Source organism: Haemaphysalis longicornis, unplaced genomic scaffold (assembly GCF_048455015.1).
Source record: "Haemaphysalis longicornis isolate Haplotype H1 unplaced genomic scaffold, Haemaphysalis longicornis Haplotype H1 scaffold_2, whole genome shotgun sequence".
In the NCBI taxonomy this organism is placed as follows: Eukaryota; Metazoa; Arthropoda; class Arachnida; order Ixodida; family Ixodidae; genus Haemaphysalis; species Haemaphysalis longicornis.
This window is the reverse complement of record NW_027526295.1, coordinates 69,478,207-69,502,107: the sequence shown is the minus strand read 5'-3', so window position 1 is coordinate 69,502,107 and position 23,901 is coordinate 69,478,207. Positions and strand designations below refer to the sequence as shown.

The 23,901-nt window shown below is 48.6% G+C and overlaps 1 protein-coding gene across 1 annotated transcript in view; it reads left to right on the top strand.

Annotated features, from left to right (window-relative positions):
• LOC144168043 (calcium-activated chloride channel regulator 1-like) overlaps window positions 1-23,901 on the top strand; it is a 39,867-nt gene that overhangs the window by 90 nt on the left and 15,876 nt on the right. Inside the window, exons 2-5 of the mRNA XM_077697130.1 lie at window positions 2,275-2,402; window positions 3,788-3,872; window positions 15,309-15,712; window positions 23,287-23,401. Coding sequence (XP_077553256.1) covers window positions 2,275-2,402; window positions 3,788-3,872; window positions 15,309-15,712; window positions 23,287-23,401 — 732 coding nt within the window. The remainder of the gene's footprint in view (window positions 1-2,274; window positions 2,403-3,787; window positions 3,873-15,308; window positions 15,713-23,286; window positions 23,402-23,901) is intronic.

The window sequence follows — 23,901 nt, the reverse complement described above, 5'->3', positions numbered from 1 at the left end:
AGTAAATACAGTTAAACCTCGATGTAACGAACTTCAATGTAACGAAACCCTCGATGCAATGAACCACGGAATGTTTCGTAACTTCAAGTGTATGCACACCATGTATTTTCACCCTCTGTTTAACGAAGTCTCATTTGCGGGAATTTCAATGTGATGAAGTTTCATGGAGAACTAGGCACAAAATTTAAGTTGTAGATGTATACTTTGGGAGACGCAAGCGCCGAAATTGGGTCTCAATACAACGCGAACGGCAGCACGTGCCGCCCAATGCCGCGGATGCAGCGAGCCACACAGTCTGGGAGCAAACCCCTTACGAGCCCCTTGCCTACAAACTGCGTGGCGTGCATACACGGCTGGCGCACTGTTTCTGTTTCTGTCGGAGCTTAATCGTCTACGCGAGAATCAGCGTGAACCGCATGGAGTGTTTTCTCCCCACAAAAACGCAAAACGTGCCCCGCAAGCCACAGGTGCGGTGGCGCACCCGCGGAGACCACCCGCGCGATGTGAGTTGCTCCACCGCTTCTAACCGCTCGCTGAAACGCAACTCGAGGGGCAAACGAGAGGGGCACGCGAGAAAAAAAAAAAATCGGACAGCGCGGGCGAAATTTTCACAGTAAGACGTCATACGCGCCGCTTACGAAAGCGCACATCAAATATACTCTGCGGTGGTAAGCCTAATCGCCTCTGGCGGGGCCGCCGCCGCCGCATGCCGCCGCTTTGCCCTTCGTACGAATTTGCTCATGCTCGTTGGGTTTAATCGTTCCAGCAAGCATTTGTGAATCGTTATGAGCCTTCCGCGCGCAAGTTTTTTTTAACATTTGCGTCCGCGATTGCGGGTCGGCGGCAGATTCTGCCTCATCCAGGAAGTGACTCGCGCTGCAAGCAGCAGTGGGAGGAGCCTGACCAGTTTCGCCAATGGGGAGAGCTTCAAAGCGCTCGGGGATGCCGGCTGGCCAGACGATTAGGCTTACCGCCGTGGGGGATATATCATGGGCGCTTTCGTAACCGGCGCATACGACATTTTACAGTGAAAATTTCGCTCACGTTATCCGCTTTTTTGCTCGCATGCCCCTCTCGTTAGCCCCTTGAGTTGCGTTTCATGATTTAAAGCGGTCGCTTTAGCTACCCACATCGCGCGGGTGGTCTCCGCGGCTGCGTCAGCGCGCCTGTTGCTTGCGGGGCACGTTTTTGCGGGGAGAAAACGCTCCATGCGGTTAACGCTGATGCCCGCGTAGGCGATTAATCTCCGATAGAAACAAACAGTGCGCAAGCCGTGTACGCGCGCCACGTTTTCTTTTGCAGGAAACGCTTCACGGGATTGACACTACACAACAACCGCGAATTTCAATGTAACGAAGTAAATTACGAATTGTACCGACTTCGTTACATCGAGGTTGAACTGTAAATATCAAGGCAGAGCGTCCCGCATAATGAAGCCCGCATAACAAAGCTTTCAGATCAGCCAAACAGGAAAAAAAGAGGTCTGCTAACTTGCTGTCAGGGCGATGTATAAAAATGCATCCTCCTCTCTGGGGGTGCGGTTAATTTCTTGTTCTTGAGTGTTTATTTAGGGATTTTAAGCCAAAATACAAGTTTGGTTCATTAACAGAAGTGCTTTGTCCCGCTAACAATGGTACCCCTTTTGCTAAAAACATCAAATAAGTGAGGTATTACGGAAAAGAAATGTAGCAGCGGTGACTCCCAAGCTAATATTTGTTAATTTTTCGATGGCGCCAGGAATTCGGTCGTGAAATTGGCAGCGGCCAACCCAAGCCGCCGCCAAGAAAGATGACTCGGCGATTGCAGTGGGCCTCCCATTGTATCACTTGTGTACTAACCTGCAGTTGAGACAGTGATAACTAGGTTTTAGTTCCCAAACTTTGTGTTTCAGTATTTCTTACTCTTTTTTGGTTTAAACAACGTGTTTGAGATTTTTGTACGCATGGCCCCGTTCAGCGTGTCCCAGTTTAGGCACTAGGGAGCAAAGGAACTGCTTCTCAGTGCCCAGCTGCCATATATGAGAAAAAGAGGTTGCTCAGAATTAAGATAAGCATGATAGTATGGAAGATCTATAATATATAATGTCGTAAAGCACTGATAGAATATCACCGCCATGTGGGTTTTTAATAGGAGTTTTCCTGAAAGCCATTTCTAGTTGCGCCTTCTATATGGTGGATTTGTGACACGCCAAATCATTCCTTTTCATCATTTTCAATTTGAAAACTACGACACAAGGTGAAGCTGTAGCTTTTTGTGCCCTTACTATTTTTACAGCTGAGCCACTTCTGTGACGATAACGACGACCTTCGCCGCCATAATGCATTCGCCCCTAGCAAGCAAAACGCCCTCTGCGACCAGAGGTCTACGTGGGAAGTGATCAGCGGGAACGACGACTTCAAAGCGTACGTGAATGTCCGTGTGGTGCTTAATCCAGCAAGCCGAATTAATAGCTGAAGTGAAGCTTGACTATAGATACACCCCATTTTTTTTCACGCTGCTGGCATTGCTGCGTAAATAAGGGGGTGCTCATTCATCAAGTGCAAAATGAGCATTTATTTGTGTTCTTTGTGGTACAGTGAAGTGTGAAAAGAGAGGTCTCTTTTTTTTGCCTGCTCAGAGCAGCTCTGAGCAGTTCCAAGCGGCCCAAAGCTGCTCCCGTCAAAGATGTTCTATGGGCAAATAAAATACGGAGCTGCTTGGAGCTGCTCCGAGCTGCTTTGAGCAGGCAAAAAAAAAAGAGACCAGAGGTCAAGCTTCGTTTTGATATTATTGGGCGCAAGCGGACGGCGGACTTCCAATAAGAACGTAATGTTGGCAGAAACGTAACTGTAGCCCCGCGAATACAGAATAGATCTCTTCAACAAATATGCCTTGGCACTTGATTTTCAGTTCATTCAGCAATCGTGAACGTGCCCTCTGTCGCAGAAATTGATGGACTGTGGGGTTAACACCCCGAAGCTGCGCTCGGGCTGAGAGGGTTCGCCTTATAGGAGGACTCCGGTTTACTTTTGTCCAACTGGGGATCTGTGAAGTGCGCCGAAACCTCGACACCTGGACGTCTCTCTTCTCGCCTAGCGCTGAAATTTAAAGCTTGGAAAATGATTTTGGTGTAATACCGAAACCCTGTTAAAAAGCTTAGGGTGCTCATGGGACCATTGGCCATGTGGCCTTGTGGTGTCCACTGGGGCACGGCAGCGTTTTTCAGAACATGCCTAAGCCTGCATGGATTGTCGTGCGGACATTTGTTCTTGTAAAGCCTGGTCTGCTGCCTGATACTGGACGGCCATACCACTCTGGGCATGCGCCACTGGATTGACCTCCAGGCACGTGGAAATCCCCATCGATATCGCAGCTACGTACACTGGTCTCCAGAGCACCACGCCGTTGGCTTCAGTCATCGGTGACGTCAGCGGAGCTGAGTATAATGCACCAAGATTTCGCCTCCCGACTCAGAGAGCACGGCAACGTTCTTCAGAACAACATGCCTTTACGACATTCAGAACAACATTTCATTGATTGTTTTGCAGGCGTGTCTTCTTGCCAAGCCTGGTCCGCTGCCTGATACTGGACGGCCATTCCACTCCGGCCATGTGCCGCTGGATCGCGCTCCAGGCACGTGGAAATTACCGTCGATATCTTAGCTACGCACCATCGTCTCCAGTGACCCACGCCATTGACTTTAGTCATCGGTGACGTCATAAAGCACGAAAATTTCGCCTTTTGACTCAGAGGGAACGGCAGCGTCGTTCAGAACAACATGCCTAAGCTTGCATGGATTGTCGTGCAGGTGTTTCTTCTTCCCAAGCCTGGTCCGCTGCCTGATACTGGACGGCCATCACACTCCGGGCATGTGCCACTGGATCGCGCTCCAGGCACGTGGAAATCACCATAGAGTTTCATACTAACACATACTTGAGGGTAATCTGGCCCCAATGTCAGGCGGGCCGTGCTTGAGGGAGTGTTGCGTCATGTACCGGGCAGGCACGTTCCACTTCTCCTTGGCACTGCTCATAAACAGACTGGGAAGGTTCGTTTGGTTGCAAGAAAGCAACGATATTACATCAAATGTTAATTAAATTTGATTTGTTATTTTGAAATGGAAGCGCCAGAAATATTTATTTCTCAGTGATTTTTTAGAAGCTTCTGGCAAGATGAACAAGAAAAAGACGTTACCTTTTTTGTTTTTTGGCTTCAAGGCAAAAAAGCCATCTGTTTAGCCAAGCCAAGTAGGTGAGGAACGTCGCTAGCTGCAGTGACGGCTCCCGACTGCAGCGCCAAATTTCGCTTTAGTATATATTAGTATGAAACTTTACGGAAACCATCGTAGATATCGCAGCTACGCCTCCTCGTCTGCAATGGACCATGCCGTTGGCATGAGTCATCAGTGACGTTAGGGAGCAGAGTATAAAGCACCAAGATTTCGTTCTTCTGAACAACATGGCTAAGCTTGCATGGATTGTTGTGCAGGTCAGTTTTCACACCCCTAATTCAGTTGCTTTGCGCTTTTGATGCTGCCGTGCCCTGGCGATGTGCCCAAAATGTTGACTATTGCAGGTCCGTTTTAACAATTTTGCTGTGTATTGATGTGGAGAGCAACCGTGGTCCAGAATTTGACGAACTTATAAATACAATACCAGCAGAACTGAAGCAATCTCAAGAGAAACAAGAGAAGGTCGGCGCCGTGTACTTTCAGATATTAAGGAAAAACTTTCCAAACTGGACGAAGTCTTAAGGTATGAATGAAGAAAAAAAGACGCTGGAGGGATAGAGCTTGTAGAAAATGCTGACAGCACAAGACAAAAAGTTTGTCGATAACAAAGGTTATTCTAGAAGGAGTAACGTGGTTGTATTCGGCATGGCCTCCGCGATTGGCTGCCAGCGGCACGCCGTTGCTCCGGCCGTCCCATTCGGCGCGTCCCCCAGCAAAAAAATGTAATGCGCCTCATTCCGCAACGTGCCGCGAGGTGGCGGTGTTAGCCGATGGTTCGGCCGCTCGCACCGACTCCTCTGAGTAGCTTGGCGGAGATTGTGCGGCTGGGTGTCTTCGCTGTCGTAATTCCTCTTAACTCTCCTGCGGGCGTTAGTTTTGATGACGTGAGAGACCTGACAATGATTTTATGAATTCGGCTTGTCTCAGCTGCTCAGAGAAACTTATTTAACTGAAGCAAAGGTGTGCCAGCGATCAACGAAGGTTGACTATGTTTCAAGCGTGGAGCGAGCGTACGGAGTGGTACGCAGTACTCTCTCGGAGGTTATGTATAGGGTTATTATAAATAGTTTTTTGTGGTGATGAACCAGATTGCGGTTACTGTACTATGTTGTTGCAACGGTCACCGACCTAGCCCCATCGCGCCCCAAACGTGCCGGCAGCTGATCGCGGAGGCTGTGTATTGGGCATACCGGAAGGACAAGATGAAAAAAAATTCTGTAAGACAGTTTTCCAAGACATCCTAAAGGTCACAGTTACTTTTGTGGAGCGCATTCATAGAATTGGCCGGGTGAACGAACAATGTCCAAGGCCGGTCATTGTACGGTTGTACAATTACAATGAGAAACATGTGCTTTTTAAGAAGTGTACCGTATTAAAAGATTCTGGTGTGTCAATATCTCACTACTACTTGCAAGCAACACTTCAGGTGTGAAAAAAGCTATGGAAAACAGTAAAAGACAACATACGTCTGGGTAATAAGATTTAGTTAATGATAAGCTCTACATCAATGATGACGTCTTTGTATGGAACAGCCGTCAAAACCCTAGGAAACTGCTCTGGAGCGTTGTGCGCTCAGACGATTGACATCACAATGAAGAACAAACTTCAGCGCACAAGCGGCTTTGTTTGATAAACTTCAATGCGCAAGCATGCGTAATAATCAAGAACGGTTTGAAGACGTCCTGCTATCCTACTACCCTCACATAGCTATTATTTCAGAAACTTGGTTGCAGCCTAACGATCCACATAGTTGCGTGTTTCCGCCTTCATATACGTGTTATTGTAAAGGTCGTAAAACAAGGAGGGGGGGGCGGCGGGGTGGCACTGCAGTTCTTGTGAGACGTGGTGTGCCGTATCAACTGCCTGAAATTGATGTCTACCATGATAATGTGGTTTCAAATGGGAAATTTTAGGCAACCAAATTATCGTCGTAGGTCTGTACAGACCGCCCAGTGCTGAGTCCGATTTTTTATCGAAACTTTGCGACCAGCTAAGTGAATATCGCACCCAACCTCTTTTAATTCTTGGGGAATTTACCTGCCTAGTATTGATGGAGAAATGCCAAAGTGCGGCCCTACGGACATTCCGAATTTTGAAATTTTTCTTGACAGGCTCTTGGCGTTTAATCTGACTCAAACCGTTTAAGCCGTTTTGTTTCTCACTTAGAGGACAAGCAGTACATTTTCGATCCTAAATCTTGTCTTGTGCTCCTCTGTAACTGTGATATAACCACTGAAATTTGCGAGGGAATTCCATATCTAATACCCCTGTCAAACGTGCCAATTTAAATCCACTTACGCCAGGCGCACTCGATCTTCCCTAGTGACACTTCGGCTGCGCGCTGCTAAACGACGAAATAAAGTGCTCTTCGCCGTGATGTCAGTGACGATAGCCGGCGTAAGTATTACGCAAAATTACTTGCAATTCCCCCTCTTTATCACGTGAGAAATATTGTAAACATTTCGTTATGTTTGCATGGTTCGAAATAGCGATCTTTGCCTCTCACCAGTCCATTAAAAAGGAGTCGTGACGGCGACTGAACACCAGCGCTGATATCTTCACTGCTACTCACTGCGCAGCGAATAGCAGCAGTATTATCGTTTGGGGGAAATTATCTGAAAGCGTGGAATATAACAGAGAAGGCTGAAGCGGGAATACAATCACAGGGTCACAAGAGACCACCTACGAGAGCCGCTGCCATGGAGAAAAACCCGACGAGGCCGCGTTGGCACGGTGTTGAGAGAGTGGTTATTTGCTTGTTTTTAGTCGCTGCTTCTCTTTTTGTAAAAGTAAATAAGGAACATATCTATAAATAACCTTTAACGTTACTTATTATCATCCAAACGCTCGCGGCTTTAAGTTACTTTTCCGCATTTTCGGACTTCTGCTCACGAGATTTCTCACTCGGCGAGTTGGCCTCGGTAAAGTGTGTTTGGGGAACACACTCAGGTTGAAGTGCGTTCCTTGTAAAGTGTCCTTCGTGTTGGCAGTTTAGCGGCTCCCGAATGACGTTTTAGCCAAGTGCACTCTGTGGAAGTGCACTCAAATAGGCCCATTTGACAGGGGTATTAAGTTGGTACACTTTACATCATTACTCCCGTATCAATCCAACCCCCCTCAATGCAAATCTATTATTATAGGGCAGTACACTGCCGCAGATGATGTTAAAATAACTTATTATCTTTATGAACCCATTTGGTTTGCTGATAGTGATGACTTTAGTACATTATGGACAAAGTTCGAAGCTCACTGTCATTTCTGTATACAGCATTTCATTCCAGATAAAGTGAAAAAAGTTGGCAGGACGAATCGGCTGATAAATAGGGAAAGAATTCATGTAAAGCGCAAATGAAAACGCTTACAGAAATGTTCCAATGCTGCTCAAGGAGACATTTTTGAGTTACAGGCTACATTAAAGTCCGAATTAGCTGCTTCCAGGAACCGCTACTTTAATGTAACACTTACTCGTTTTATATCTGAAAGTCTCCCAGAATTATGGCAATTTTTATCGAACTGGGGTGGCACAAGGCTTGATCAAATCGCCAAACGTGATCGTGTACGTACTCATCAGAGATAAATGGCAGAGGTGTTTAACAAAAACTTCAAATTGTGTTTTCCTAGTCAGATCTTTTATACGGTGCTGCTTGTTAAAATGGTGATTCCGGTGTCATTCGGATTTCTTTGGCAGGTGTCACTGAAATGCTCTTGCGATTGGATCAGAAAAAATCGACAGGTCCGGACGATATCCTTTCCGCATTTGTTAGATGTTAGGCTACACTGTTAGCCACGTTCATTGTAGTCAGTTTTCAAAACTCCATTTCATCTGTCGTGATACCGTATGACTGGCACATAGCACCTGTGTCTCCTGTTTATAAGGAGGGTAACTTTCTCAATATTTGTAACTATTGGCCCATCTCTTTCACCTGTCATAGTTGTAAATTGCTAGAACATATTATCACAAAATAACTGACTAACTTTCTGCAATATCAAAATATTTTAAGTGAGCACCAACACGGTCCCCACCGGGGCACCTTGCGTTTGAAGGTGACGGTAGTGACGACACCGCGGACTCCGAGCCCTTGTGGGTTGGACCCACCCGCACCCTCGGCTGTGCGTGGCTTTGCCGTGTTCGGGAAAAAGCGCATCCTGGTGGTTGAACCAAAGCCAGAGTTGGTTTGGACCTTTATGGCCCCCTGGGAGGGGCAACACACCACTTCGGCCCCCGCTTACCGCAGACGGTGCCCCCAGTCTGACCCGACCTGGGGGGAATCAGCCAGTTGCCTTTTCCTGTCCTCTTCTTCACTCTTCCTTTCCTATTTTCTTTCCTAACGCTGTCCTGTCGTCTTTCCTCTTCCACATTTCTCCGTTCTTCTCCAGGCGGCGAGGGTTAACCCTGTGCGAGGACATCACCCTAGATTCCGACAATACGGTAATAGTGGCGAGGTACAGTTTCGAGTGCTTCAAAGCCACATTCCCTTGTTTGGCTCGGTGGTGGGAGATTGGCCTTGCCACCGAATTGATTCCATGTTCTATGGCTATTTTCTCAACTCCCGCAAAACACCCTGATCGACCTCCTAAAAGGGGTCGCACCGAAGCACTCCGCACACTCTCGACCGACGAAAAAACTATCACCGACCTGTCAGTCTTCTTAATTGCCAAGTGTACTGAAAACATTTTGTGCAAAGACTACAATTCCAAAAAGATGCCCTCAGGAGACCTCCTTGTTGAAGTTATGCGAAACAACCAAAGCGACAACCTCCTGAAGCAAGAAAAAATTGCCAACTGGACTGTCACAGTTACGCCACACCGCACGCTAAACACTGTCCAAGGTGTTCTCTGACAAAGAACTCCTCCATGAGTCAGATGATGATCTCCTTGAGGGACTGCATGACCAAGGCGTTGTTGGCGTCCATAGAATCATTATGAGAAAAGATGGAGCAGAGATCAAGACCCGACACATTATCCTAACATTCGCTAGCTCTACCCTGCCCGAGACAGTGAAGGCACCTTTTATTAGCTGTCGTGTACGCGCCTACATTCCAAACCCGAGGCGATGCTTTAAATGTCAACACTACGGTCATGGAACTCTAGTTTGCCGTGGCAAGCCTGTGCGAAATGTCGCGAAAATGATCTCTCTTCTGATGACTGCGAAAACACAATCATGAAATATCCGAACTGCAGTGGCTCACACGCTGCATACTCACGATCTTGCCCATTTTTCAAGAAAGAAACAGATCATTCAGATCAAAGTAACCGAAAATATCACTTTCCCTGAAGTACGCCAAAAGCACAAGATGTTTTCGGCTGCACCCTATGCAGACGCCACCCGCCGGAAGTTGGGGCGACATTTGGTAAGTACTGCGACACAGTGCAGCTCAGCTGATGTGTCGCTGTCAATAACCCCCTCCGAGCAGCCACCCGCTCCTGCCTCTACAGCAGAGGCCCTGGTGGTTCCGCCTCTTGCTGGGCTGCCATCCACAGCCGAGCACCCCGTCACAACTTCTGCAGAGCCCGTGGAGGACGTGGTGACGCTGTTGGGACTGGTCCAGCCTCTTCCAGTCCAGCTCCAATGGCCCGCACGACACCCGAGGGCTTTGAGAGCATAAGCACAGGGGCCCTACACATACGCCTTCCCTTCCCGCACCGCACATTCCAACCAAAAAGCCTGCGGCGACCTCAGGAACAAATCCACGAGGTGGATGTCAGAAGGACACCCTTTCAGAGCCCCCTGAATTGTCAGACAAGGACATGGACACTTCGGCATCTCAACCTGCCCAGCAGGCACAAAATGAGCGCCGCACCACTTTTGGCCGCGGGAAAAAACACCTCGTATCACAGGCCCTAAACAAGACTCACTGACATAAACCAAAATACGCAACTTCAACTACATTTTTATAATATTTAATCTATAAGTGCTGCTGAAAACATAGTTCAGTGGAACTGTAGGGGTCTGATTGCCTCCAAGTGACACACCTGAATCCCACGCAAAGTAACTTTCTGAAACAATACACTGTCTTCAGGAAATATAGAGATGACTCTGTTCATTCGTCTGGTGGGGTTGCCATTGTGACGCAAAAATTATATTCTATCCGAGTCCATTAGACTACTCACCAGCCTTGAGGCAGTTGCTGTCCGTGTGATCATTTTTGGTCGGCTGATTACGGTAGGTTCCTTATACGTTCCCCCGGATCATCAATTGTCTACTTCAGAATTTGAGTCCTTGGTGGATGAGCTTTCTGAACCATTTATCTTAGTTGGAGATCTAAATGCACACAACAAAACCGGATTCTGGGCGAACTGACGCTCGTGGCCGCTTGATTGAACATTTCCTAGTATCCTCTGGTGCGTGTTTGTTTAACAAAAAACAGCCTACATATTATAACACCACACACAACACGTACTCACACATAGATTTGGCAATCGGTTCTGCTGTTCTTTTTCCACTCGGTTGGTGGCAGGTGGACAAAAACCCGCTTGGAAGTGATCAATTCCCAGTATTCCTGAGATGCCTAGACAGAGACCCCTACACTCCCATCTCAACTAAAAGGTTTAAAGAAACCGCTGCAGACTGGGAGAAATTTAAGCAGAAATCTCAATTCTCGCACACTTCCATAGAACACTTGGATAACGATGAAGCTTGTAGCTTTCTCACAGTACATATCCTTGACGCTGCAGAGAACTTCATTCCTCAGTCTTCTGGTAACACAAGTAACCTAAGGCGGTCCTGGTGGAATGAAGAGTGTCGACAAGCACGCCAGGCACAGAACAAGGCTTGGGGAATTCTCCGCAGGTACCCAACTGCGGACAACCTTGTAGCGTTCAAGAGCACCAAAGCCATGGGAAGGCGCATTCGCCGTCAGGCCAAAAACAATAGCTGGAGGTCCTTTTGAACTTCAATAAATTCTTTAACCTCTACACGAAAGGTGTGGACAGGATAAGAAAGCTTAATGGACTAATTACCACTGGTGGCACCCTAGAGGACCAGGCAAACGCGTTGGCACAACACTCTGAACACGTCTCAAGCTCTTCCCATTACACAAGCACATTTATACACTACAAAAAATCAGCTGAGCGGAAATCCATACGTGACCACAAGCAATAAAATGACTCCTATAACTCTCCATTCTCCCTTCCCGAGCTCATGACTGCGTTGGCTGGCTGCAAGTCAAAACAGACGACTGGGCGAGTTGGTACATTGTCTTGCTTGGTAACAGCGCAAATAAAACAGGACACAAAAGGAAGAAGGAACGGACACAGCGCTGTGTCCGTTCCTTCTTCCTTTTGTGTCCTGTTTTATTTGCGCTGTTACCAAGCAAGACGATGGCTGCAAGTCTTCGGTGCCAGGTGCAGGTCACATAACGTACAGCATGATCAAACACCTTCCTACAGACACAATCAATACTCTCCTGTTTTTATTTAACAGAATATGGCGTGCTGGGCACTTTCGAAAGGCATGGAAACAGGCTATCAATGTTCCACTCCTGAAACAGGGAAAGGTTGCCTCCTGTGTTCCAAGTTATCGTCCAATTGCCCAGACCAGCTGCTTGTGCAAGCTGTTCGAAAAAATGATCAACAGAAGGTTACTATACTTCCTGGAATACAATGGTATTTTTGACAGCTTCCAGGCAGGCTTTCGATCGGGCAGATAAACAACAAACCATCTTGTCGCCTTTTAATCCTATGGGAAAAAAGCCTTTGTTAACAAACAGTTTTGTATGTACATATTTTTTGATCTAGAAAAAGCATATGACACTGCCTGGAGCTACGGCATCCTGCGCGACCTAAACTCTTTTGATATTTGTGGGAATATGCTTAACACCCTTGAAAGCTATCTGTCTGAACGAACATTCAGAGTGAGGGTCGGGGCTGCAGTATCCGCACTGTATATGCAAGAAAACGGTGTTCCTCAGGGTGGAGTACTTAGTTGCACAGTTTTTATAGCTAAGATGAACACACTTAGAAAAGATCTGCCCCGTGCCATTTTTTACACTATTTATGTGGATGATGTTCATATCAGTTTCCGGTCCTATAACCTATCTATTTGTGAGAGGCAGGTACAACTTGCCACAAACAGGCTTGTAAAATGGACAGAAGAAAATGGCTTTAAACTAAATCCTCAAAAGAGCGCATGTGTCTTATTTTCTAGGAGGCGTGGTATTCACCCTCAGCCCACCGTCCAGCTCAATGGAGTAGCTGTGCCTGTGAAGAAGGAACACAAGTTTTTAGGCATTATGCTAGATGAAAAGCTGTCATTTATTCCACTTAAAAATCTACTCAAAATAAAATATATAAAGGCAATGAATATCCTAAAAGTCCTATCCCACCACTCCTACGGCGCAGATATGTGCCTGCTGCGTCTCTACAACAGCTTAGTGAAGTCGCGGTTGGACTATGGGAGTGTAGTATACGGGTCAGCTTCGAAAACCACTATAAAAATGCCTGACCCTGTTTTACATCTGGCGCTTCGCCTTTCGTCAGGAGCCTTCCGAGCGAGTCCTGCACAAAGCCTAATGTGGAATGTGACCAGTGGTGCCTGGAAGACCAGCGCTTATACACAGAAAGAACTATTGTATGCTGTGAAGACAACATCCGTAAAAAATCACCCTTCCTCGTTTATTGTCGGTGACACCTCTGCTATGCACTCGTTTCTCAATCGGCCCTCTATATTTCTGCCTTTTGTGAAGACAACATCCGTAAAAAATCACCCTTCCTCGTTTATTGTCGGTGACACCTCTGCTATGCACTCGTTTCTCAATCGGACCTCTATATTTCTGCCTTTTTTGTTGAGAGTGAAAGTGGAAGCTGGGGAGCTTGGGATTTCTTTTAGCGAGACCTACAAAACTTCTATCACAGACCTTGTCGCTCCTTGAGAAATGTCCCCGGTTCCTTGTGATTTATCTTTTAGAGCCATTAACAAAATCACTGCACCAAGAGAACTTACCTTGCAGGACTTCCTACACCTTCGACACAAATATCCTTACACAATGTTTTACACAGATGCCTCCAAGTCCGCTCATTCTGTGTCATGCGCTGCACATGGCCCAAACTTCGCTATCACAAAGATAATGAACAAAAATACCTGTATTTTTACAGCTGAGGCACATGGCATTATAACCAGTGTGGAATACATTACAGAAACGAGAATACACACTTATAATATTTTTACAGACTCCCTGAGTGTAGTACTAGCTCTTCATTCAGGAAAACCAACGAGAAACTTTATTTTGAACCGTCTTATAAAAACCATAATGTCTGCCTATGCTCTAAAATTGACTGTAGTAGTGTGCTTGGTACCTGGGCACAGCGGAATTTCGGGCAATGATATTGCTGACCAGAATGCCGCTGTTGGGGATCAACTTAGTGTTGTAGATATCCCACATGTCCCCTACCTAGACATGAAGCCACCAGTTCAGACTATGCTTCGGAGGCGCTGGCAGGCACAGTGGGACACACAAATCGAAAACAAACTGCACACTATAAAACCACACATAGGGAAATACAACGCAGAGAAACGGAGCAGGTTCACAGAAATATCAATATGCAGATTAAGAATGGGTCACGCTGCTATACACTCATATCTTTTAAATGGAACCCCACCACCAGCTTGTGAGAAGTGCGGACGAAGACTTAGTCCTCCACGTATTTGTTGAATGCTTGGCATACTATGACGCAAGGAAACGACACTTCCCCGAACTATACACCTAAACGATACCTTTACAGCCGTCATTGTTTTTATCTGATCAGCTCCCCATCAGAAGTGAACGCCTTTTAGCCTACCTCACTGACATTGGATTTTCGGCACTCATCTCATACCATGTGTGACATCAGGGCCACCCGATGCAAGTAGTGAGTGGTCTGAGCGTTTTCATAACGTGCCAGGGACGCCACTGCCATCCCTGTTTTATCAGGCCCCCAGCACGCACCTTAACATCGTCATTGTTAGCTCTAATTTATGTTCGCTTTTTAAAGTAAGGGCCCTTTACACCCATATATACACTATTTTTATCAAGTACATCAGAACCATCGCCATGGCATTTTAACAGTAAATGTGACAAAACAAACATTGTCTTGGCGCCCTTTGGCCGCAGACGCCCTTGCGCCAATAAAACATACATAGTAGTAGTAGTAGAACACCAACACGGTTTCCGACGAGGTCTTTCTACTACTACAGGGTTATTAACTACAATTAATGAATTTGCCAAGGCTTTAGGTGCTGCTGGCAAGGTTGAATATCTTTTTTTTGACTTCTCGACGGTGTTCGATAAAGTTCCATACAAACAGTTAACAACTAAACTGAAGTCAGTTGGCGTTCTTTCAGATATACCAAAATGGGGCATATCTTACCTAATAAACCGTAAACAGTACGTCGAGATTGAGGAATCGCGCTCGCGTTTTTTATACGTTTTTTCTGGAGTACCGCAGGGGTCCATGCTTGGTCCTTTTTTATTTAATGTTTGTAATATTGATTTGGTTGAAACAATAGATCCCAGCTTACCAGCTATATTATTTGCAGACGACTGCATTCTTTTCAAAGTAATCAACTCGACGGCGGATCAACAAGTTTTAAACATAAATAACGGTGACTTTTAAACTTCGTGTATGGAGTGGAACATGGTAATTCTTCTAGAAAAAAACTGCTCATCTGTGTAACACCCACGGAGAAAGAAGTATTTATTTCTTGCTCCGTGGTAACACCAACAAAATAAACAAGTTTCATTTCAAATATGATATAAAAGGGTCGCAAATTAGACAAGTGGAAGAATATTGTCGCGTGGATTTTGTGTTAAGCAGGGCAATCCCCTGTTTAAGGTATGTAAGGGTCATTGCACTTGGTACAATCTCCAAGTGATGGATACGTGCCGTGTTTCTAGGATAGCCATCTAGTACAGGAAGACGACGACACAAACGCGTGGCCCGGGCCCCCCGCGCGCTCTCTCGCTCAGCCATTTTTGCTGAGACTTGACGTGCTCTCTCGCCTTCCCATTTTACGCGCCCTGCCCCTAATAAATCGGTGCAACACCGTACAGCCGATTTTGCCTGCGTCTATCGGGACGCAACACTGGTGGAGGTGCGGGGTACACCCATGCCTGGATCGCAGTCGGACACCAGCCCCGAAAGGCCTTGTCTCGTCGACACCCCCGTGCATCGGACCAGTCGCCGCACGCTCAGTCTGTCCCCAGAAGTCTCGGGCCTGCCTAACAACGTGCCCCGGAGTCAACCTCCGGTGTTAACACCTCAGCCTCAATCTCGACCGCCTCCGGTGATGGCCACCTCACCTCCGGTGTTGACACCTCAGCCTCAATCTCGACCGCCTCCCGTGATGACCACCTCCCAGGTGATATTCCATCAGCCCCGCACCCCGAACGCGTTCCATGGTGAGGTGTTCGAAGATGTTGAAGACTGGCTCGTGCATTTTGAGCGTGTTGCCGATTTCAACCGATGGGACGATCGCGAGAAGATGCGGCAAGTGTACTACTCGCTGGAGGACGGTGCTCGCACATGGTACGAGAATCACGAGAGGAGATTGGAGACTTGGAACGACTTCTGTCAGGAGCTCCAGGAAACCTTTCCGAACACCGATCAACGAGACCAAGCGCTGCGTTTGCTGGAGTCGCGTTTTCAAAAGCCCAACGAGAGTGTCGCCATGTTTTCAGAGGACATGGCTCGCCTTTTCCGCCGCGCTGATCCAGCCATGTCTGAGCCAAAAAAACTCCGATACCTTATGCATGGAGTCAAGGAGCAGCTGTTTGCTGGGCTTGTTAGAAACCCACCACGCACGGTGCAGGAGTTTATCAAGGAGGCCACGGCTATCGAGCGGGCTGTGCAGGAGCGTAGCCGGCAATATGCCCGTATTACAACCAGAAGTCGCGCGGATGTCGCTAGTATGACCTGTGACGAGAGCTCCTTGCGGGACCTAATACGGTCAGTTCTTCGCGAAGAGCTAAATAACCTTGGTATTTCGTCCCAGCAGTCGGCTCCTTCTTTGGCCAGGATGGTGCGGGAGGAGATACACCAAGTGTTCTCACCACCCGATCCGCCGACGCAACATTTCCCTACAAGTTATGCCGCGGCTATTCGTCAGCAAGCTCCAACACTGCCGACTCCACCACCCTCGCCACGTCGCCAGTCACCTTTGCCGGTACATCCTTGGCCCGCACAGGAACCTGCTGTCCCGCCACGTCGCCAGTCACCCCTGCCGGTACATCCTTGGCCCACACAGGAACCTGCTGTACGTCCGCCAGTACGAAAGACGGACATGTGGCGCACGGCAGACGGGCGGCCGTTGTGCTACCACTGTGGTGAACCTGGCCACATACAGCGACGCTGCCCCTATCGCGACATTGGTCTTCCGGGATTCTCTCCTACAGCTCCTCGTCCGCGGTTGGGACAGCGGCCTGCCGAAATCGCCGATTATCTTGCCGCACAAAACGCTACGTTTCCCGACAGTCGTCGATCACGCTCGCCGTCTCCCGCAGCCCACTTCTCGCCGACCCGTCGTAACCCTCGAGACAGCCGCCCGGGGAGGTTTTCCAGCCCCCGGCGGGAAAACTAGGCGAAGCAACCTCCGGAGGCAAGGTTGCTGAAGATCGCAAATGTAAAGACCTTCAAGCGACGCAGACGACGACTCAAGATATAGCGACGAAGACCCGACGGATTACCGACATATTACCACCCCAATGCAAGTACACGACGACGACGCCACTGAATACTGACAGAGTCGCGAATGCCGACCTTCCTATTACCATCGACGGGCATGAGGTGACCGCGTTACTCGACACCGGCGCGGATTATTCAATCATTAGCCAAGAACTTGCCGACCGTTTACGGAAGGTCAAGACTCCGTGGGATGGTCCGCAGTTTCGATCTGCGGGAGGTCACCTCATGACGCCAGTTGGGAAGTGTACAGCACGGATTGGTTTGGGGAGCGCTGACTTTGTTAGTAGTTTCGTCGTTCTTCCGCGGTGCTGCAAGGACCTGATATTGGGCATGGATTTTCTGCGCGAGCACAATGCCGTTATAGATCTCGGAGAGCGCCTGGTGAGATTGTCCACAAGCCTGCCTCATAAACAGCTTACCGACCAGCGCCGCTTGCCCCTTCGTATCGCCGATGAAGACGTGAACCTGCCACCGCGATCCTGCGCATTCGTTTCAATATCGTGCGACGATCCCTGCACCGCCGACGGGCTTGCCGAACTGCATACTGAGCTCTTTTTCGACCAGGGCTTTGCCATCGCAAGAGGCCTTGTGCGCCTGTCAGGCGGCCGCACCAATCTCTTGTTGACCAATTTCTCCAACGAACGCCGGCACATCGCTAGAGGGACTACAGTAGCATTTTTTGAAGGTATCGACAAAGGGGAATGCTGTTTTCTGCTTCAAACCAGCCCAACCACAACGACGAGCGCTAAATGCACAGTCGACGTCAACTCCAACCTCTCGTCGGAAAATCACCGAGCGCTCCTTGACCTCCTTCAGCACTACGAGGATTGCTTTTCGTCCACGTCTGGTGTCCGTCAGACACATTTGACTAAACATCGAATAATCACCGAGGAAACGACGAGTCCCATACGCCAGAACCCTTACCGTGTGGCTCCCAAGGAGCGCGACGCGATACGGAGGCAAGTACAGCAAATGCTGGAAGACGACGTCATCGTGCCGTCGAACAGCCCCTGGGCGTCTCCAGTCGTTTTGGTTAAAAAGAAAGATGGGACATTGCGGTTTTGCGTGGATTATCGCAAGCTCAACCAAGTGACAAAAAAAGACGTTTACCCGTTGCCTCGAATTGACGACTCGTTAGACCGACTGCGAAGCGCCCGCTATTTCTCGTCCATGGACTTAAAAAGCGGGTATTGGCAGATAGAAGTCGACGAAAGGGACCGCGAGAAAACCGGTTTTGTGACGCCGGATGGACTTTACGAATTCAAGGTTTTGCCCTTTGGATTGTGCTCAGCCCCGGCTACTTTTCAAAGACTTATGGATATCGTGCTGTCGGGCCTCAAGTGGCAAACATGCTTGGTATATCTGGATGACGTGATCGTATTTTCGACCACGTTCGCAGAACACCTCGAACGTCTTCAGTCGGTCCTCGAGGCCATAAGATCTGCCGGACTTACGCTGAAACCAGAGAAATGCCACTTTGGATACGAGGAACTGTTGTTCCTTGGCCATGTGGTCAGCTCTGCCGGAGCTCGTCCTAATCCTGGCAAGGTAGAAGCGGTCGCCCAGTTCCGCACGCCCGTCAACAAGAAAGCCGTGAGGCGTTTTCTAGGCTTGTGCTCCTACTACCGGCGATTTATTAAGAATTTTGCCCACACTGCGGCGCCCCTGACTCGTCTTACGCGGGATGATGTCGCATTCCTCTGGAGTAACGGAGAACAGAGAGCGTTCGACGAGCTGCGGCAACGGCTGCAAATGCCACCAGTACTGGGCCATTTTGACGAAAACGCCGCCACCACGCTCCATACGGACGCTAGTAACGTTGGACTCGGAGCTGTCCTTCTGCAACAGCAAGAAGGTGCCGAGAGAGTTATAGCGTATGCCAGCAGAACACTCTCACGGACAGAAGCCAACTACTCGGCAACCGAAAAGGAGTGTCTCGCCGTCGTATGGGCGGTGCTGAAATTTCGACCGTACCTATATTGTCGTCCATTCACGGTGGTCAGCGATCACCACTCACTCTGCTGGCTAATGAGCTTAAAAGACCCGTCCGGACGCCTAGCACGCTGGAGCCTTAGGCTTCAATAATTTGATGTGACTGTCGTGTACAAGTCCGGTCAACAACACGCCGACGCCGACTGCCTCTCGCGAGCACCAGCTATTCCAGCGTCGTCAGATGACTACGGCGATGACGACGCATTTCTTGACGTTCTGGACGCATCCTCTCTGTCGGAGCATCAATACGCAGATCCGGAGCTGCGGCAACTCATCGAATTCTTGGAAGGACGTACCTCCACCGTACCGAAGCTGTTTTCGAGAGGGGTGTCATCCTTCGGATTCCGGAATGGAGTTCTTTACAGGACAAACTTTTCCCCACGTGGCAGAAGCTACCTTCTTGTGGTTCCTGCTGCCCTCAGGAACGACGTTTTGCGGGCTTGCCACGACGAGCCGACAGCGGGTCACCTAGGCTACACCCGTACCCTGGCCAGGATCCAGCAATCCTATTACTGGCCCAAGCTGGCAGCCACGGTGCGGCACTACGTACGCACGTGTCACGAGTGCCAACGTCGTAAAGCACCGCCACTCCGACCAGCGGGTGTACTGCACCCTGTTCAGATTCCAGCAAAACCTTTTGAACAGGTCGGAATGGACCTTTTGGGGCCATTTCCGACGTCATTCGCTGGTAACAAGTGGATTATAGTTGCCACGGACTACCTCACTAGGTACGCGGAAACGGAAGCCCTGAAGCGTGGAACAGCTCACGAGGTCGCCCAGTTTTTTGTTACGAAGATTCTTCTCCGCCACGGTGCTCCTGCTATCGTTATTACTGACCGAGGAAAAGCATTCACTGCTGCCCTCGTCGAGGAAATCATGCGTCTCAGCGGTACCTCCCATCGTAAGTCGACCGGGTATCACCCGCAGACAAACGGCCTCACTGAGCGCCTAAATAAGACAATAGCGGACATGCTCAGCATGTACATCGACGTGGAACACAAGACGTGGGATGCTGTGTTGCCATTCGTCACGTTCGCCTATAACACGGCTCAGCAAGACACGACAAGAATGACGCCGTTCTCTCTTCTTTATGGCCGACCTGTCACCACCATGCTGGATGCAATGTTGCCCCATGACACCACCGGCGACAACACGGAACTGCACGAATTCACGGAACGAGCAGAGGAAGCGCGGCAGCTGGCGCGCGTTCGAACAAGACGGCAACAGCTGTACAACCTCCGCCACAGGACTGCTGTGTACAAACCTGGCGACAGAGTCTGGGTATGGACTCCCGTCCGACGTCGAGGACTCTGTGAAAAACTTCTTAAACGGTACTTTGGACCATATCGGGTGCTGCGCCAGGTTACAGACGTAACGTATGAAGTTGTCGACGATGGCCTCGTGTCTCGACGCCGCCGTAACCGCTGCCCTGACGTCGTTCATGTAGTGCGCATGAAGCCATACTTCGATCGTTGACGGACTCATTTTGGGCAACACCATAAGTGCATCTATCATTTTAAATAACTCTGCGTGCATCGGGGTGATGCTATTTCGACAGGGGGGGGGGGCAAAATGTCGCGTGGATTGTGTGTTAAGCAGGGCAATCCCCTGTTTAAGGTATGTAAGGGTCATTGCACTTGGTACAATCTCCAAGTGATGGACACGTGCCGTGTTTCTAGGATAGCCATCTAGTACGAAGACGACGACACAAACGCGTGGCCCGGGCCCCCCGCGCGCTCTCTCGGTCAGCCATTTTTGCTGAGACTTGACGTGCTCTCTCGCCTTCCCATTTTAGGCACCCTGCCCCTAATAAATCGGTGCAACACCGTACAGCCGATTTTGCCTGCGTCTATCGGGACGCAACACTGGTGGACGCAACAATATATATATTTGGGTGTAACAAAAACTTCAAGCCTCAACTGGACAACCCGTATACCCATGTTCTTCTGCACTTTAAACACTAGTCTGACAACCCATATAGTAAACACATGTTCTTCTGCACTTAAAACTCTAGGGTTTCTGAAGCATCGATTAGCTAATGCCCCCAGTTCCTTAAAGCTTAAAGCATACAAAACAATGGTAAGACCGTCTTTGGAGTATGCTTCCGTAGTCTGGGACCCTCACACAAAAAGCCTCAGTGTCCGTCCAACTTTAAATCGAGTACCTGTGTGAGGGGTTGAAAGTCCCGACGTGTCTCGTTGAGGTGGGTATCGTGTGCGATCTCTATTACCAATGGCTGACGTGCGCTGTTATTCGTACAAAGGCATCCTAAAGATCAGCAGCTTTCCAGCGCAAGTACTGCACAGACAAATGTGGAAACAAGAATCTAGTGTGGTAATGGACCTCTCCCGGGGTACGTCACGCGGCGGCCGTGACGTCACGGCGAGCGCACGTGCTGGGTGTGGCCTGGAGGGTGGTTAGCAAAACATTCGGACCCGCGCGCGGCGCGTATGTAGTGAGGCTGCATTAGACGCGCGCAAAAGTGGAGTTTGTGTTTATGTGTTCGGTTTTCTGATGCCGGTGGGTTGCTGTGCTCTCGGCTAAGCAAATCGTGCGAGCAAAATCAGCGGCATCAGGCTTTGCCGCGTCCCCAAACAGGTAAATTCGGCAGGTATTGTGGATGCGCGCAATGCGCCGAAGAGGCTAGCAGCCCAAGCAGCGACATCGTCCGCTCTTACTCATAGCAACGTTTCTCATTCTCGAACTTCTGCTGGTCTTCAAAGCGCAGTCATATCGTCTACATTAGCAGTCCGCGCTGATTACTGCCATGAAATGATGCTGTTTATTAACCATCTGCTATCATGTAGTACCAGCAGAAATAGTACCGGGGGTTGGGGTCAGATTGAAACTTTCTTGCTGGGAAATATTGTCATGTTTTGATAGATAGAGTACTGTATTAAAAATACAATGAATGCCTGACCTGCTTAGCTACGCGAAATAAATGTTTCGAAGAAGTATCCGCGATAGCCGCCTGCCGCCAAATCGACCACAAGTTTGGTTGTATGGGGAGATATGTTCAAGACGAACGAAATTCATTGCTTGTAAATGCAATAAAGTTTTACCTTGATCAATAATATTATGCCTTGAGGACGCGGCAAAACTGATATGCTTGCCGTGCTCACATGCATGTAGCATCATGCCTTCGGCGTGAGATGGGCCGCTCACGCGTCTCGAAAAAACTCGATATCTGTTGGCCCTAAGCGAACGGACTCAGTGAATGTATTCTTTTGTTGCGGCCTCCCGACGCCGGCGAATTCAGCGGGTGTACAAGGACGCTAACTTTAACTATCATGAAATAATGAGTACGGATAATTATTTCAGTGCCACTGTCGCAAGCTATACGCACTAACAATATGTGGCTGCTATGTTACTCTCACAATGGCGATGAGCCGTTTCGCGATTTTACTGGGGAAAAATGTAACAAAGCAATCGGTCACCTACGTAGAGCACGACATCATTGCGATAATTTTAGTTAAATAATTTTTGGTTTTTGCTCTTTATATTTTTGTTTTGTTGCTGCTAATTTTACTTTTTAATCTTTTCATGCTTTGCCTTCTTTTTAATCTTTTCATGCTTTACCTTTCCTTTCCCCCCTCGACATGAAATCGTTCGTAAGCCACTGTATCCGGGCGACGCAGAGATACCAAGAACAGGGAGCGTATACGCTGCCTGAGGCACCGCGCTCAGCTTAAGTGGACCTCGAAAACAACAATGAATGAGCTTTCCTTGGTATGTGTCCTAACATAAAGCATCATAACAAAACATTCTTGGAACGAGTCGCAAACGCACCAATCTTCAGAATGACTCGTTAATGCTGTCACGCACTGATTATCCGAAAGCGTCACTCGTCATATACGAAAGTGTTGCGGAGGTTGTTGGTGCAGAAAGCTACATGGAGGTGCGACGTCCGCAGCTAGGATAGCTAGACCCCCACCTGTAATGTAGGCGGCCAGCGACGGCCCGAACCATCGGCACATCGTTCTTTTCGGGCACCGCGCGGCCAGGCCGGGCCGGCGGCGCAGGCGCGTTCTGCCAACCGAAGCCGCATTTCGCGGCCGCCAGCAGGCGCCACCCGTCGCGCACGTGCGCTTCGTGAGGTCACGGTGTTTACATACAGGGAGAGGTCCATTCACCAGCATATTTACGTCTTGCTACCAGAATGAGATTATTTGTCTCATTTCACTAAGAGCTTCAAGTTGAGACACTCATCCTCACGTAGTATGTTTCTGTGTCCCGAGACACAACCGACAATAGCTGCTTCAAACGACTGCTTGCGCTTATTTGAATTTCTAAGAGTGTTAACATTTACCAAGCAACTTTATAGGTTTGCGTTTGCCTTCTTTAAACATTTGTATTTGCCTGCTTTAAAGGGGAGAAATGCATGAGTGACACAGAGTACGGGCATTTTCCTACATTCGTCTTTTCAGTCTACCCAAGCCGGATATGTCGAAGCGGATTCAAGTTAAATTTCAGGAGAAGCAAAAGAGGAACAACCTTGGCCCGCGCACTGTGCTTGTCCTGGATGCATCTGGAAGCATGTCGGTAAGCATTATTTTGCTAATGCTTCCCAAGGTTGAGCACGGAGGCATAGAACAAAGTTCGGATAAAAAAAAAGGGGGGGGGGGAGCTACTTCGCGGACTGTGAAAAACAAACCCAGAACTACATGATTGATCAAGTACATAAGTTCTAGCCGGGGAAAATACACAATGACACGATGATTACTGCGGACAAACCGGTATACTAATGTGGAGGGAACCTCTGTTGGTACCCGAATACTATTTGGAATTCCTTTAGGTGGCTTTATTTGGCGGCAGGGTCCGGGATCCTCCGATGTACTGATATTTTCCGTATCAAAAGCCGCCTTCATGCTAGTCATAAATGCCGCGAGCCCAGTGAATCGTCACTAACCGTGCTTAGCAAGTCCGTACTCAACAGTTTCGGAGAAATTGGGGAGTTGTCCCTTTCAGAATATACGAGATATAACCCGTAGGACGACAGTGACGGGTGCCAAGAGAAGGCGTTTTCTCTTGGTTTCTTGTGC